Source organism: Buteo buteo, chromosome 11 (assembly GCF_964188355.1).
Source record: "Buteo buteo chromosome 11, bButBut1.hap1.1, whole genome shotgun sequence".
NCBI lineage: Eukaryota > Metazoa > Chordata > Aves > Accipitriformes > Accipitridae > Buteo > Buteo buteo.
The window spans coordinates 22,990,891-23,006,790 of NC_134181.1; the positions used below are offsets into that span (position 1 = coordinate 22,990,891).

Here is a 15,900-nt window from a genome sequence, read left to right on the forward strand (position 1 = left end):
TGTGCCAAGCGCTGCCTCTGGCTCCTTTTCTCTCACCATGCAAGACCAGGGTGGAAGGCACATGGGGGAAGCTTGGTGCACCCTGTGGTTGGGTGCTCCTCTCCTGAATCCCAGCACCTCCCAGAGCTGGAGCTCGGTGCCCAGCTGGGACCCGCTGGGGAGGTACAGAAGGCAGCACATGATGCTCAGGCAGAGCGGAGAGCTGGGCTGCAGCTCAAGGACTGCTTCAGGGGGTCTTCAAGCACATAGATCTACACCCTGGCACCAGCCCAGGGACCACTGCAGCGTTGAGGGTGGGTGATGTTACCTCTAATGGCCTTGCCACCAACCCAGGGGCGAGGTCTCCAGCACCAGCTGGTCCCACCAGCATTGGCTCCTCCAGGAAAGGGGTTGTGGGGCTCACCAGGCTCGGCCCAAGCAAGCGCTTCTTGGCTTGTGATGGGAAGGTGGGTACACAGGATCTTAAAAGATCACTGCCTGCAATTTAAAGCTTTAACTTGTGTAACAGCCTAGGAACACAGAGCTGAAAGGAAGAAATGCCAATGGCAGCTCCAGCTCTTGGGGAAGGGGGCAGCTGGAGAACAGCACGCCGCTTCACACATGCAGATTTGCCAGGTAACAGAGTGGGAAACTCAAGGCCATACCAAAGGAAAATCTGAAGCTGAAAAAATTCAAGGCCAGGCAACAGGTTTTCAGAAGAAAGCAGTGTTTTCACCCAAACAGGTTCTTGAGACAATGGCAGGTGCAAAAAAAAGATAAATAAAAAAATCTTGTGTTCACACATGGTCAATGAATTAAAACCTGCCTCCTGGCACCTCCAAATAGAGCTGCTCATAAGGACACCATGGAGAGAAGCAGGATCAGACTGTCCCAACATGAGGTGTGGGGTTTTTTTTCATTACCCATGATGTGAATGTGATATAAAACCTTTGCTGTGTGAATCACAGCCCCCAAAATGTTGTAATCACTCTTCATCAAGTAGTCACAGAGAAAGCTCAATGCTACACAGAGACGTACCCATGGGAAGGGTTATAGATAATGAGTGGAGGGTAAAGACAAATAGTCTGGCCCATATGCTTGAGTTTAAAAAAAAAAAAAAAAAAGCTGCTTGAATACAGCCCAGGGCTGATAAGTTTTAGTTTGGTTGGATAAAATTTAGCTTCATTTAGTGGTCTGCTCTGCAGAGAACAAGAGCAACTGGAGCAAACTTACAGCAGGGAACTGGGGCTTGCAGAGAAACCTGTGAAGCTGCTGGCTCAGACTCTTTTGCCTTGCAAAGCCTCACCTGGGACATAGGGAAGAAGGGCACTGGGGCTGAGCTCCTTGCAAACCTCCCCTAAGGCCGGCGGTAGCAGCTGCACTCAGGACACACAGGTCCCACGGGTCTGCCATTTAGAGCGTGCTTTCACTCCATGGTACCTGAAAGAAGACCCATCCCATGAAAGCAGAACACTCTGGTTTTGGCTTTAGTTAGCTCCTAAATGACCTTAAAGATAGTTGAACGTCAGAGATGTGGGGATGGGCCATATGGGCAGAAGAAACTCGTGGCCACACAGAGCTTCAAACAGGAATTGATCAACCGCAGCACTATGGGTCGCTTGCTCTGTGTGTTCAGGTCACTGTCATCCCTGCCACTCCTGGGACAGGGTCCCTTGCCCCTGAAAAATCACCTCCCTTCCAGGAGAAGGTGATTCCAAAGGGGTATGCATTTTTCACTTGATATTACACATTTTCCTGTGCACCCATAAAAGCTGCTCAGAGTGAAACAGAGAGGTGACGAGTTGCTGTGGGCAAACCAGGGTATTTCTCTGGCCCTGTTTGCCGCCTCGCAGCCAAAGAAAAGTGAACAAAGTGTCCCAAAGTGCCTGTTCAGCCTCCAAACCCTGCCTTCCAGCAAGAGGCTGAGTGCCCGACTCAGCCCTGCAAGAGGTCTCCCTCAGGCAGCTCCTGGCCTGGCAGCTGTGTTAAAGAAACCAGCAAACTCTTTTACGGGCACTTCGGTACTTTCTTGCTGTGCTCTAAGAACATGTTAGAGGGGTGAGCAGCTCCTGCCTTTTGATGCATCATTCACAGCCTGGAAAGCTGGTCATCCCGTGGGTGATCCAAGAGCCAGAAGTAACGACAGCAGAGCAATGGGGTACACAGAATACATTTACATGTTTAGCAGACTGAATACACAAAATAAATAATTCTGTACACTCTAATCATAACATTACAGACTAATTACAATGGTTCAGACCTCATCCTACAGGACAGTCCTTAGTGTAAAGACAGGACTCAAAAGGCAAGTCACGGAACTGGATGCTTCTCAAAACAGCCCCGTTAGGAGACTAATGGGACGCGACCGGAGTTACTTCCAAACCGCTCCAACCAAGCACCGGAAATTTGGCGACCAAAAATAACAGCAACTGCCAGAAGACCTCCGGTCCTGAGAGCTTCCCGGGAGGCGTCTTTCCGTAGCAAAAGGCAACAGGAAAATTCACGGCATCTGGGCGTCCACGCAGGAGCCGCTCATTTCTAACACACCTCATTGGGGCCACAGATCTCTTCCACATTCAGCAAACACAGTGCAATGATATTTGCAACAGCAGCAAGTAGCTTGCCCATCACACACAAGGGATCTACAGTATTACCATGCAGGGGAGGACAGTGGGAGAAGGAAAAACTGTCATCAGGCAGGTAGAGCTCCCTCCACCACAGGGACACCAAGGGTGCAAGGTACCAAGCTACATGATGCCATTGCTACTGCGCATCCCTGCTGCTTCACATTTTTTTTTTTTTTTTGGCAAATTTCCTGCACAGTAAGGCATAGCTGACATGCAGGCACCTGCCTCCAGAGCACCCAAGAGCTGCGTTATTAATCCAGGCTGAAAGAGGAGACTGAGTGGTCAAAAAAAGCACCAAAAACCTCCCAAGAGTGGTGTAAGTAACTTGGGACTGGGTATCCAGCACTGAGTGGTACAGGCACTTTGTGATATTTTCTGGGACGAAGCTGAGCTGGTGATAGGCCGGGACGCAACCACCCTCCCTGCAAATCCAAGGGCTCATCTGGAATACGCTGCCACCAGAGAACAGTTGGAACTCCTCCAGAGGGTGTGGTCCCCCCCCCCCCCACCTATCTCTGTGTTGCTTTGGTCATTTAGAAAACTAAATTAAGTCAAACAATTGAGATTTTAATCTACCCCGCCTCAAACCCTCCGAATCTTTAGTATCATTACTTAAAATAGGAATATGGACCCATGCAGTCTAGTAAGAGGCCTGTAACAGCCATGCCCTAGCTGTCCTACGTTGTACAAGATCATCTCTAGCTGAGCCGGCACTGCAGGGTCCTCAAAGGGAGCCTTCTCCCACCTGCAAGACACCGTATAGATGCTTTTACCTTGCTCCAGGACTCACTGTGGCTCCAGCAGAGCCAAATCCAGAGTTACTGCCCAGTAGCCGAGTTAACCACAATTCCTATTCCAGTTTGTGCATTACATAAAAGTTGACTATATTAGTACTTCAGCCAAACACCCGGGTAGAAAACAGGATTGAGAAATGGAGCAAGGTATAAGAAAGACTGTAAATTACCAGAGCAGAAAACATCTGACCTAAAAGAAGAAAATATCCAAATTCCAAAGAAGTTAAGAGTTTGAGGGCTTATCATTTCCAAAACAAATACGTAACGCAGGCCCTACACTGCAGCTGGTTTCCACATCACTGCCGAAGCCAGCAGGTCAGAGCCCTTTTGTCTGGACTTACTCTCATCACAACGCTATAAAGCTGTCCCTCACGTATGGTTGCATGTTTCCAAGAACAACATGGTCCAGGAACTGGCAGGAGCATCTGGATGCTATTACAGTCTCAGTGTTAAACAGCACAGGCTTGTTCTGGACTGAAGGAAGGGGGGGTTCTACCACCACTGGGTTGACATGTTGGTCTTTAGAAGCTTGAGAAGTGTGAGAGGTAAATCAAAGAGGGACATGTAATTGCTGTTTTAGCAAAATGCATAGAAGAATACATTACATACTCAAAAATCTGGATGCAAGTCTGTAGACCACCTAAAGTTGTTTCTGGAAGACCTTTTCACATTCATTTCCCATAACCCTCAAAAAAAAAATAATCAAGCAATCAACAGGCCATACTCTTTAAAGCCATAATTCTCTCCCCCAGGAGAGCAGCCAAACTCCCAGGACAAAATGATGGGATTGTTTTACACAGTACTGCTAAGTTCCAAAAGACAAACAACCACAATTCCCTTTACTCCATAAAACTGCATTTCCCTGAAACAGAATACTCTGGGAAGCAACACCCTGAGCTGCTCCATTGTGTCTCATGATGGGAGAAAGTCCCAAACCTACCAAGTCCAATCTCAGCATCTTTAGGCTTTGTTTTCTCCTAGTATCCCCTAAGATGTCTCCCCAAGGCAGGGTGCTGGTGAGCATTTCCTTAAGACACTGCAGGGTTTACTGCACACATCTTTTCCCCAGCATTCAGCACCCTTTCCAGAGGCTACATGTGGACTCATGCTCATCCCTGTGTGGGCTAAAATGCTGTTCTTCGGCATCAGTATGGGAGAAAACAGTGCCACACTGAGAAGGTTGCTGAACATCTAGGACTGCAGGTTGTGGTCCAAGACCATCATTCAGCACACCAAACCCAGATTCCTCTTTGTAAGAGCATCTCACCCTGAAACAGTGGGAACGCAACTAGAAGAGGGCTGTACTTGGACAAGGACACACTACAGTTTGCCACTAGGTGTCATTACAACTTCATTTCCATTGCATGAACAAAAGTATGGAAAACAAACGCACTCTGCGATTTGCACCCCAGCTAACATAGAGACTGCAACTCAGCAATGGTCTGCTTTGTTACCTGTGTTCTCCCAGCTAATTCAGTACCAGAGGAAGTCTTCCAAAAAACCCTGTGAGCCAAATTAAGAATCACCATTAAAAGCCAAAGCAGAAGATTTAAAAATTGAAACGGAAGAGCAGAAAAAACATTTCAGAGATTTTAGCTTCTAAAATCCCCAAACAAGACACTCCTGAAAAGTATAAACTCCTGAGAATTAAGATAAACTGAGATGCACCAGAAGACAGACAATTGAGATAATTCACAGTGAAGAGCTTCTTAGAGGACTGATTGAAGGCACCTGAACTACAGCTCAAAATCACAGCACTTTGCCTCTCCACACCCCACCCCTACACCAGACCCAGCTGAAAATGTGCCACAATTGTAAGGATAAAAGCACCCAAGGAATTGTTCTTAAGATGGACCTTGCAACATAGCATTTGGACCATCACAGTTTTCCAGACAGAGTGAAAACAGAAAGATCAGCAAGGACTTCAAGGGACACCTGGACACAGCTCCACTCCTCTCCCCTCTGCCCACACATGTTATTGTCTGGGTATAAGAGTTCCTGCAAATACTGAATTTAGAAAAAGAAGAGGGATTGAGCCAAGAGTGTTCTAATCAAATGATGGAAGGAAAGCCCGTAAAGATTTTCTCCACGTTTACATTGATTTTTCCATGCAAACAAGAAAACATTGCATTTGTGAAGAGAATTAGAGTTCTTTTTCTGGAAAAGCCAAAACCCCTTATGAGATGGACTTGGTCCTCTTTGGCACAATTCCCGAGTAGTGGGATGTCTGAGGACCACAAGCATCTCCATACAAAGAGGCAGGTTGCAGCTATCCAGTATTGCTCATGCATGTGAAGGATCTTCCTTTCTGCCAATTCACCTCCGAGTCGTAGTGTATCATCACAGAAAACTGATACTGTCAGGAACCTATATAGCAACATCTTGCTTCCCAAAACATATTCCACCCTAAACTCACTATGACCAATATCGCTCTTAACTTTTCCTGGTGAAAACCCAATTGCTGAAAAGAGCAACAAAGCAAAAATTGTCACATATGAGAAGATTCTTGTTCTGCTTTGTGAAGGTGAAGAAACAAGCCTGCTCAGACCAGAGCTCAACATCTTGACCTCCTCTCCACTTCCATTTATCTCCCATGAGGGAAAGCATGAAGGAACAGTAGACATCTGCACAACACCTGTGCATTTTGATGGTCGAGTGGTTAAAGGGAAGGGTCTCAGGTTCTAGAGGTCTTGGCTCAGTTCATCAGTCTGACCTCCTTGCGTAGGCAAATTACCTATTTTAAGGATAAACATGCAAGGTAATCTGGGGAGGGGCACAAAAGCACCCAGGAGGTAAAAGAAATCGCAGTGCCTGGGTGTGATGCTCCAAATATGCAGAATACTCTTATGAGTAACAGCTCAAAATCAGAAGCCCTCTGAGAGAGCATCCTGCCATCTCTTAATGTACAGGGTAAGAACAATTTTCCAGTTGATACTTGTCTTAGAGTGGTTGCTGCTTTTGGAGAGCTGTTTGCAATAATATGAGGGGCACTGAATTCTTTATGAAGCAAAATGTGACAAGCTGCCTGTTGTGTCAGAAATCAGAAATTACATCTAGTTTATAGTTCATGGTAACGAACCAGGGAAAACTACATGAGAAGGTAAAGGAAGCTGAAGAAACCTTTTTTTTTTTTTTTGCAGTCCACAGAGTTGAAAAAAAGCCCAATTTTTGGTAATCCTGCGGTATCCGTTAATGCTGATGGAAGAAAGACTGTGTGTGTGATATGGTAGGGTGGCCACTCAGAGAATGGGCAGCCTGCAAAGGATCCAGAGTTTTCAAAATGATATGCAAAGGATTTAGAATTCACCCCTGCTACACATACTGGCTGTCCTCAGGTTTCCTCCAACCTATTCGCCATCGCACGCTTGGGCACACAGAGCTGTGTTCAGTGGTTATGGCCCATCCCAGCTTTGGGGTGGGAAGCACATCCCTAGAAATTCCCTTTTTTTTTTCCTTAGCACAGAAAACTTAGTCTTCTCCCACCAAAGCTGTGCTGCTTTGCTGTTTGCTGACCAAGAGGGGCTGCAGCCAGTGGAGTTAGAGCTCCCTGGAGATGTGAACAACCACTTAAAACCTTGCTGACACTAAAACACAGCAGCACAGACATCAATCTTGGGCAGAAAGGCCATGCTCGCCCACCCCTTGAACTTGCATAGCCTGCACCTCCAGCCCAGAGCTAAGCAAGCACTTCCCAACCATACACCATGAAGCAAACCGTATGGCTTTGTATGAAAAGCTTCAAAAACCAGCATTCACCTTCACTGCAGATCTTGTCTCTGCTATCACAAGAAGCCGAATTCACCCTGAGACCATGCCAACAGCCCCGCTCTGCTGCTCTGACTAGTTTGGAAGATATCTCAGCAGGCTTGCACAAAGCTCAGTTCTACAGTACCCATCTTCCCCAAGACGACCCTTCACAAGAGGCCCCCACATCACCCACATCATATCCAGTACAAGGAAACCTGAAAGGCAGCTTTTTCCTGTTGGATTTAAGTCACACCTAACAGCTTTAAGGTGTTTGTGCAACATCTCCAGTGATAATCACTGCTGACACTCCAGGATCAGACCTCCACTACTCAAGCCCCTACCCTTATGCTATGGAGCCATTTGTGGCCATCCCAACAGCTCCCACCACCACTTCACTGTCCCAGAGAAGGGATGGCAGTATTGGGGCAGAACAGGCATGCAAAGCAGGGAAGCCCCGAAAAATCTGCAGACAGGGAGCAATACCTGGAACCTCCAAAGTTTTGTTAAAGTGACATGGTCAGTAACTCTATTCTGAAGGGTGCAAGACACGAACAGGTCACAGACATGACAGGGCCATATCACAGCAAGAACAACAAACCCTGCATGGTAGGCACTGGTCTTGCTGCAAATAGGGGAAGGATAATTCAAGGGGGACAGCAAGGAACCCCCCCAAAAAGCCTGCCTTACTAAAGATACCTCTTGCGTACTGTGAAGCTCCTGCAGGACAATGATCCTCTTCCCACCCCTCCATCAGGAGCGCCCACCCAGTCCAGATCAAAAGAACTCAAACTCCAGCTCTGGGCTCGCAACACTTCAGCCTGGTTGCCAATTTGCATGGCAGCTCTCGTACAGCTTGAGTAAACCCTTGTCGTCATCAGGCGGATGGCAGCCCTTGGGGGAAACCTCGCAGCTTCCCAGCCGTCACGGAAAACTGCTGTCTGGCATCTCTTTGGCGAGGAGCTGGCGGGCAGCACGCCAGTGAGTCAGAGCTATCCTACTTCCATCTGCATGTGACTCATACCAGCTTCACTGCAAAGGCACCACAGAGTGACTAAACCAGCTCAAAATTTGTGTATACATAATTTTTAAATACATATACACACCCACTCATGTATGTGCATACACATACGTGCATGTACGTACACATAAAGTGATTTTTTTTTTCATATGCAAGTGACAGAAACTTAACACTTTGGTATTAATAAATAACTATGAACAACCAAGCTCCTGGGCTACAGAAAAAGCTTTTCTCCCCATGTGGCTCCTTAATTTGTGTATTACTTGAGGCTCTGAGCTGTGCTCTGAGCCCACAAGGGCTCCCCCATTTCCTGAATGAGTCCCCATGGCACAGCTTGCAGGGTGGGATGGCCACCACGAGGTTCCCTTTCCTCCGCACAGGGTGGGGGACACCTCCTCATGGATGAGGGGGACACCTGGAGGGAGGGAGGAACCTGGATGTTTCTCACTGAGTGAGTGTGCAGCAAAGGGTACTGCACAGCTACACCGCAGAGAAGACATTTGGAAAGACGCCTGGCAGGTCCCAGCCCAGTGCTCAGCCAGTGTACTGCTGCTGGTAGCGCAGGTTGAGCTCTCGCAGCTCCCGTTCCCGAACCCGCCGTGATTTGTTGGATTTGGTGGAGCGGCTGGAACGGGTGGACTGTGCAGACTTGGTGCTCTGGCAGCGGGAAGACGCCCTCTTGAGAAGGTTTTGCGAGATGGAACGGTGCAGGTTCTTCATGGAGGAAGAGGCTGCCATGCTGACCACCCACGGGTGCTTCAGGGCCTGAAGGGCTGTCATCCTGTCGCTGGGGTCCACCGTGAGTAGACGATCGATGAAATCCTTGGCCAGGTTGGACACACTGGGCCAGGGCTGAAATACAAAAGAGATTATTAGAATGAAACATCCTGGCATAGCTTTGCTGATTAATTCCTCCCATCCCCAAAAGGTGCTTCGGGGGATTCTGCTGCTTCCATTCTCTCATCCTCAAATCTTCCAAGTTGTAACCAACAGTATCTGCCTGAGGAGAATGAGGCACAATTACTTCAAGAGACTGTTAGGGGGAGAGGCTGAATTAGTGGGAAATGCCTATACGTACATAAGTGTGGCATGGATCCCTCCAGCAGCTGGGCTCAGACACTCAGCCTGCCCAGTAGCTGACCCTGGATCCCAGTCTTCCCAGCTGCTAGCATCTAGGCACAGCAAGCCCCAAGGCTGCAGACCCTACTCCAGTTGTGGCACAGACCCCCATGGACCCCTTGCACATGCCGTCTGTTCAGCAACTGGCCCTGGATCTTCACTCCTTCCAGATGCCTCACCCCTGCAGACACCTATACACGCGTGTGCACACGCACAAAGGGGTCTCAGTCAACCCCCAGCCTCAACTGTCTCTCCAGCAGCTGGCTGGGACTTCCCTGGTCCCTCTGGTCCTGTACTTGCTCCAGTTGCTGCACCACAGACAGACAGGGGTTCCCAGACCTACGTCCTGCTCCAACTGCTGGCCCAGAGGCCTCCCACCTCATCTCCTCACGTCATCTTCCAAAATCATACAACTATTACAAAAAGAACAGTGACTGTATCCCACTGAACACCCTTCTCAATCCAAGTCCTTTGTATCTGATGAAGCCATTACTGCTTGAATGTGAGCCGTATTGCTCAGAGTGCACAGATCCTGACACCAGACCCCTCGTTCTCTTCTAAGCCTTCATCTTAAGGTGCACATCTAGCGAGCAAGCACTGACCTCTGCATCAATCCTGAAACCAAGACTGAGGAGATTTTTCTGCCATGGTACTCAGTCTCACTCCCATTTGGAAACATAAGAGATGTTGCTACTGGTCAACCCTGGAACAGCCAACTCAGCCTGGCTGGAAACAAGCCCATAAAACATTCTAACAATATATAAATGTCAGATATAAGGAATTTTCAGGAATGCTTACCAAGGAAAGAGGAATGAAATTTTTTACAAAATACTAGTTTTACCAAGTCCAAAATAATTAATTAGTCCTATAATAAATGCCTCCTATATCCCCCAGTACACCAAAGTTTAGCCATAACAACTTATGAGACACACACCTACAGCCATGCATGCTGGAATTGTTTCATTTCTGACAAAACACCATATTTGCACTAACATGAGAAGTGAGAACACTTCCTTTAGCACGATGTGAAGGTTGGGCTGTGGACAAAGCTAGGAAGAAAACTGTGGCAAAATCCACTGTAAGAGTGGAGAAGGCATATGGCTAGCATAAAAAACCCAAGTGTCAAATGGACCCAGGCAAAAGCAGGTTTCTGCAATTACTGGGTGTTGTGTGGGTCTCACCCCTCCTGAAACCACCAATACTGAATTTTTCAAGTACGTGGAGAACACATCCCAAGCTGCATTAAAAAAAGCCTGAGCAGATTCATGCAATGAAGTGAAGATTTCAACACAATAATTAAGGTCAGGTACAAACACATACGTGTAACTGAGTAGAAACAGCATGTGTGGTTAAAAAAGAAAAAGGCTGCTATTTTGTGTCGTTCATTCCTATCTTCGTTTGATGAGGAAGAAAAGAATCCAGCTATTTCAAAATCCGGGGTCCACCAACTGTACAGTCAGATATAATGCCCTTTTCTTGTGTAAAAGGACTAAAAAAGGTATGTCCTGATTTTTTCGAGGTCTGCAATTTATTGCTACTGAAAGCAATTTTCTCTTTCAAAAGACTCAAAGGCACCGGCAAGAGAGCTAATCCACAGGAGGATTTTATAATGAAAGCCAGGATGCTCTGAGAGTTACTGCACTGCTCCTGGCCCCGGAGCAGGGACAGTCAGTGGCATGGCCGGGAAAGATGAACTCACGCTCTAGCAAAGGAACCGGCTGCTAGGATGATCAGGGTACAGAAAGTCTTATTTCACAAGCAATGACTAAAATGGTCTGGCTTACTCAGCTTAGCTACAGTTAGATGTATGATCACTGTCACTAACTATGCAAGAGAAGAGATTGAAAATGATATGAACTACCTGATGTAAAGAAAATACCGGTACATGAATAAAAACCTAAAAACGTTCCTGAACATACTCAGGATAGAAATGGAAATACTTAGAGCCAGAGTGCTCAGGAAGGAAGCACAGCCTTCGCCTGTGGATCAGACACCACTTCTGTGCTTTGAAACTATGTCCAAAATCCACTCCCCTCCACGTTTCAAGAACAAAATCAGTTACAAAAATTTCTTAAAATTCAAGCTTTTCTGTCTACCGCTTTCAAATATAATTAGTTTGTCATGACCTGCCTTAAATAACTTTTTCTTAGCTGATGAAATGCATCTTGACAATTAATGGTAAGAAAATAACAGGCGCTTGTTAGAACAGAATAGGGACAATCTTTGATCAAAGACTTAAGGTGTTTGTTTATATAGAGGATAAATAAAATAGCAAAAAAAACATTTCAAATGTAGCAAAAGCCACCATAAAGGTTACAACTGCAATCCAACACACTGGTCTGTTTTGCAGAACTATGGACCCTTCGAAGAGCTCAGTCTTTATGCTGTTTATAAAAACAGAACCAAAAAGCCAAATCTGCCTCTGCCACAGGGAGATATAAATCGCATTTCAAGCCCATAGATTTGCTACCAGACTTTTGGATAAGGTGCTTCCTTTGTTAAAAAAACAGCAAAGGGAATCAACTTGCAGGGTTTAATCTTTATTGGCATAATCTTCGGTAATACCAGGGTCATACCATACGTGAATTGGCAGGTCAACACATCACATTCCTTTTAAACTCCAGACCTCCAGTTACAGATGACCTTTGGGTTCTCTCTTCCATAGACGGACAGATCCAAATGAAACCCAGCAACAAGAGGTTTTTCCTCCACTTTTATCAAAATTATTTTCCGTAGTTTTTTTCGGACACTTTTGAGTTATCTGCTATTCATACAGTTAAATCACAAATTCATCATTACCTGTCTATAACCCATTAGCCTCCAATCACTTCTTTCTTTGTCCTCCTCCTAGCAGACAGAGAGCTCACCCCATTCCTTCATAGAGGAGTCATCTTCCACTCTCCAAATAATGCTAACGAGAGGTCTAAGCTAACAATACATCTATCCAATTTACCCACTTTAACTCAATATTAAATGCTGGTGACAATTCTACTCTCCTTGCAACAATAACTTTTTAAGAACTCTTTACTACCATCTTCATAACTGTTACAAGCAATTGAGATGACTTAGATACCTTGAAACAGCTTTTGTTCTACTCAAATGGAGAAAACACATTCACACAACTCCAACCTTATTGTTCTTCCTGCGGTATGTCTTCCCATCTACCTAAAATCTTTTACCTTTCTCAATATTGTCCCTCACAGAGATACAATCATGCCGGGATCTTCATCCTCTCTTTTTTACCTAAATCCAAACAGATGCAGGAGATGCACTCAAATGAAAAATACTTTAGGGCTGACACAACAATACTTTTCTTGGAAATACATCTTCAGGCCATGCAGGAAAGCATTACTTCCTCTTGCAGATGCTAGTGACTGCACAGATCTGGAACTTGAGGCAACCTGAGAGCTATTTTGCCATTCAGACGCATTCAAACTTCAGTGAACCAATGGCTGCCCAACACAGAGCAGGAGATTCTGGCGGGTGAAACAAGCCTCTAAACACCAGGAACAATATTACTTCAACCATTTCAAGTCATACTAAAAGATGGCAAATGTGGTAATTTAGAATTTGAAGAAATCCATGAAGAACATACCAGTCTGAAGACCTAGAAACTGTGAATACATAACCAGCCTAAGCCTTGAGAGGCCCGTGCATTGCACCAGTCCAGTTTAGTGAAACCCGAAGAAGAATTAACTCCAAACAAAAGCAAATTGGATTTCTTATTATTCCAATTACTCTAGTTTCACCACAAATGGTGAATATGGAGTACTTGCAATTAAATTTTTCTTCTGGTCAGCAAACACAAATCAGTTTATTGATCTGTTTATGCAGCCAGAGGTTTCATTTGCTGTACCATACACCTCTGGTTTTATTTCACTGAAGCCTTTTCTTTAAAAATAGGTAAGGCTACATTCTACTGAAGCACTGAGTGGAATGAATTTAGCAGTTTTCAACCCCAGTCCCTGGAGAAGTGTATCCACTCTCCAGAATCCTTGCATCAGTTGGCAAAACAGCAGTTTTAATTTAGCAAAACCCAAGGAACCCTCCTGATTAACACTGCAAGGCAGCAGCAGGAGTTTGTGTAAGAGCTGAGGAAGGTCAACAATGGTGTGTTTGGGGAACACCAAGAAAGACATGAGTGCAGGACACAAGGCGCACTCACAAAACAAGACTGAAGCAATCTAGAGGAGATTCTGCCCTTCCGCTTCTCTGAGGAGAAACAGAATGGCTTGGAAGAAAAATGCTCCCATCCAGTGGCCATGAAACATTGCATCAGCTAAATCCCATCAGATAGCCTTGCCTTTAATCTCATTACTGCAGTGACAAATTTCCAAATTTCTCTCTTTTCTGGCACAAAAATGCCACAAAAATGAAGAGAAGCCACTGATACTTGTTCACCTTGCACCATTGTTCCTCTATGAACTGATTTCAAATGTACTGCAGTTTGAGTATAATTTCTGTGCCACTCCCTCTGTTAGACTGCATTCCTCCAGAAGGGAAAGGTACTACAGTAGTTCTGCTGTCTTTCTACATATTGTAAAAAAAGGTAAATAGCCATATTCTGAGCAGAATCTCAGCCCTCAGCAGTACTTACTGAATGCCAGCAGAGACCTCCTACAGCTGACCAGCTTTTCAAACAGCTGTAATCAAGTCCTATGTCTGGGATAGCTGGTGCAGCATCCGTTTCACAAATCTCATTTCTCACAAGACAAACATTGGATACAGACTATTTTAACACTGGAGACTGCTGGCCCTTATGTTGGAGGACTGAATATCCTCTGGAAAGTAACATCTGTAACTCTAGAATTTAGCAGAGTGGCTAAAAACATGACCCAGCAGAATTAAAAAAACAAGTGGGAGGGAGCAGAAGAGCTGCAGTAAGTAAATCTGAATAGCTCAACCTAATGCAGAAATAACGAGGGTCCCTGCAACAACCAAAGGAAACAACAGCACATCTTTACTCTTGTACATCTTTACAGGCTCAGCAGAACGTGAAGGAGGATGTCTTGCCATCAATTTACTCTCCTTTATCTAATCATCAAGAAGCACTGGTGAAGGCTTACCAGGTCATGCTTACAAGACAACAGCTCTAAGGAGCTCTCCCCTCTGTTCACCAGGCAGGAGCAGGACTGCCAGGCTTCTGAGACGAGAAGAGGTGAGATGCAGTAATGCTTAGTACTACTGTAAGCTGTAAAGGATCCTTAAATTAAAACAAAACTAAAAAACTCCACCAAAACTACATCCTACCTACTAACTAGCACAAACCTTTGGGTATGCGGAGATCCTTAGGAGGCAGGAAAGACTGCTGAACTTTCTCTAGTGACTGTGAGGATCTTTGAAACAGAAAAACTGCAGTTAGTAACTCACAACCTTTGAGATGAGCCGTGCAGTCACCCATTCCTCACTTCTATCTTTCACGCAGACTTATCCTATTCAACAACCAAATCCAAGAGGTTAAGAGGCCTCTCAGGAAGAGAAGGATGATGGGCTGTAAAGATGTACATGGGCATCATATATTTAAGAACTGCAGTTATTGGCAAAATTCCCTCCCTGCCAGAGTGCCTGTCCCCTTGCATTGCTCCAGGCTCAGATGACACCTTTCAGCACCCTGCACCTTCACAGATAACCTAGAGGAGGACCACAGGGTCACTTAGGTGGCACAGGGTCACTCTGATGCTCAAACTCCAAAGTCTCATCGTGCTTTCATTGCCTGGTGAAACCATGAATGAAGTCTGAAATGGCAACCAGGCGAACTTCAGACAGACCCATTTCTTACAGGTGACATGCTTGAGCCCAACTACAGCGTTCTCCAAGGTAACAGCAACTCCTCCCTGGCCATCCAAGAGGTCTCCTTGACTCCACAGGCACAGCACTCGCTGCACAGGCCTACACAGACACACTGAAGCTCCTTGACATTTTTCCTAGAGACATAAAGCTGCAGAGGGATCTTCTGTTTAGTCCTGTGCAAATAAAAGAAGAACCAGCCATCTGACTTCCAAGCTTTGCTTTTAGTCTTGACAGTACCCACTGAAGGAGAAATATATATCGATTTTCTGACTCCTACCCAAGTTATGTGTTGTTTTCAGGAGAACGGGCATGAGCTATAAAGATGATGTTATGGAGAAGGTAACCGACATCCAGAACCGCAAAGGCCTGTATCTCCCTTGCCAGTCGATCTTTACAAAAACATGAAGCACAAAGCATGTTATCACAGCTGCAAAAAATCACTCTTAGGTCAAAATTCTGTATCCCAGTCCCACTGATTCCTAAGATGAGTCTGATCAAGAACTGGAGAAGCCTCAAAGCACCAGGGAGGCTGAGAAACCCTACAGCAGCACATGGGTTCCTGCCAGGTTCACCTACAGAAAACCATCAGACAGCTACTTTGAAGTTTTACAAGACAAAAAAGATTTATTGGGAATGAGCCTGCCCCAACAGACAGACTGGGTTGAACACGTCCACTTGGTCAGTGGGACTGCCTTCATATGGTGCCCTTATCGCTGTTAACAGCAACACTCCATGTCACAGGAGATGAGCACGCCATTTGTGTTGTTCATTCCCATTTTGATGCTGCACTCTCCATCACACCAGCACAGATGGTTTGGTTTGTGCA

The 15,900-nt window shown here is 45.8% G+C and overlaps 1 protein-coding gene across 2 annotated transcripts in view; it reads right to left on the bottom strand.

The window, feature by feature from the left end:
• Nucleotides 1-1,518: 1,518 nt before the first annotated feature.
• PSKH1 (protein serine kinase H1) overlaps nt 1,519-15,900 on the bottom strand; it is a 39,258-nt gene continuing 24,876 nt past the window's right edge. For both annotated transcript variants that reach the window (XM_075040496.1, XM_075040495.1), the window contains exon 4: nt 1,519-9,017. In XM_075040496.1, coding sequence (XP_074896597.1) covers nt 8,700-9,017 — 318 coding nt within the window. In that variant the 3' untranslated portion in view covers nt 1,519-8,699. The remainder of the gene's footprint in view (nt 9,018-15,900) is intronic.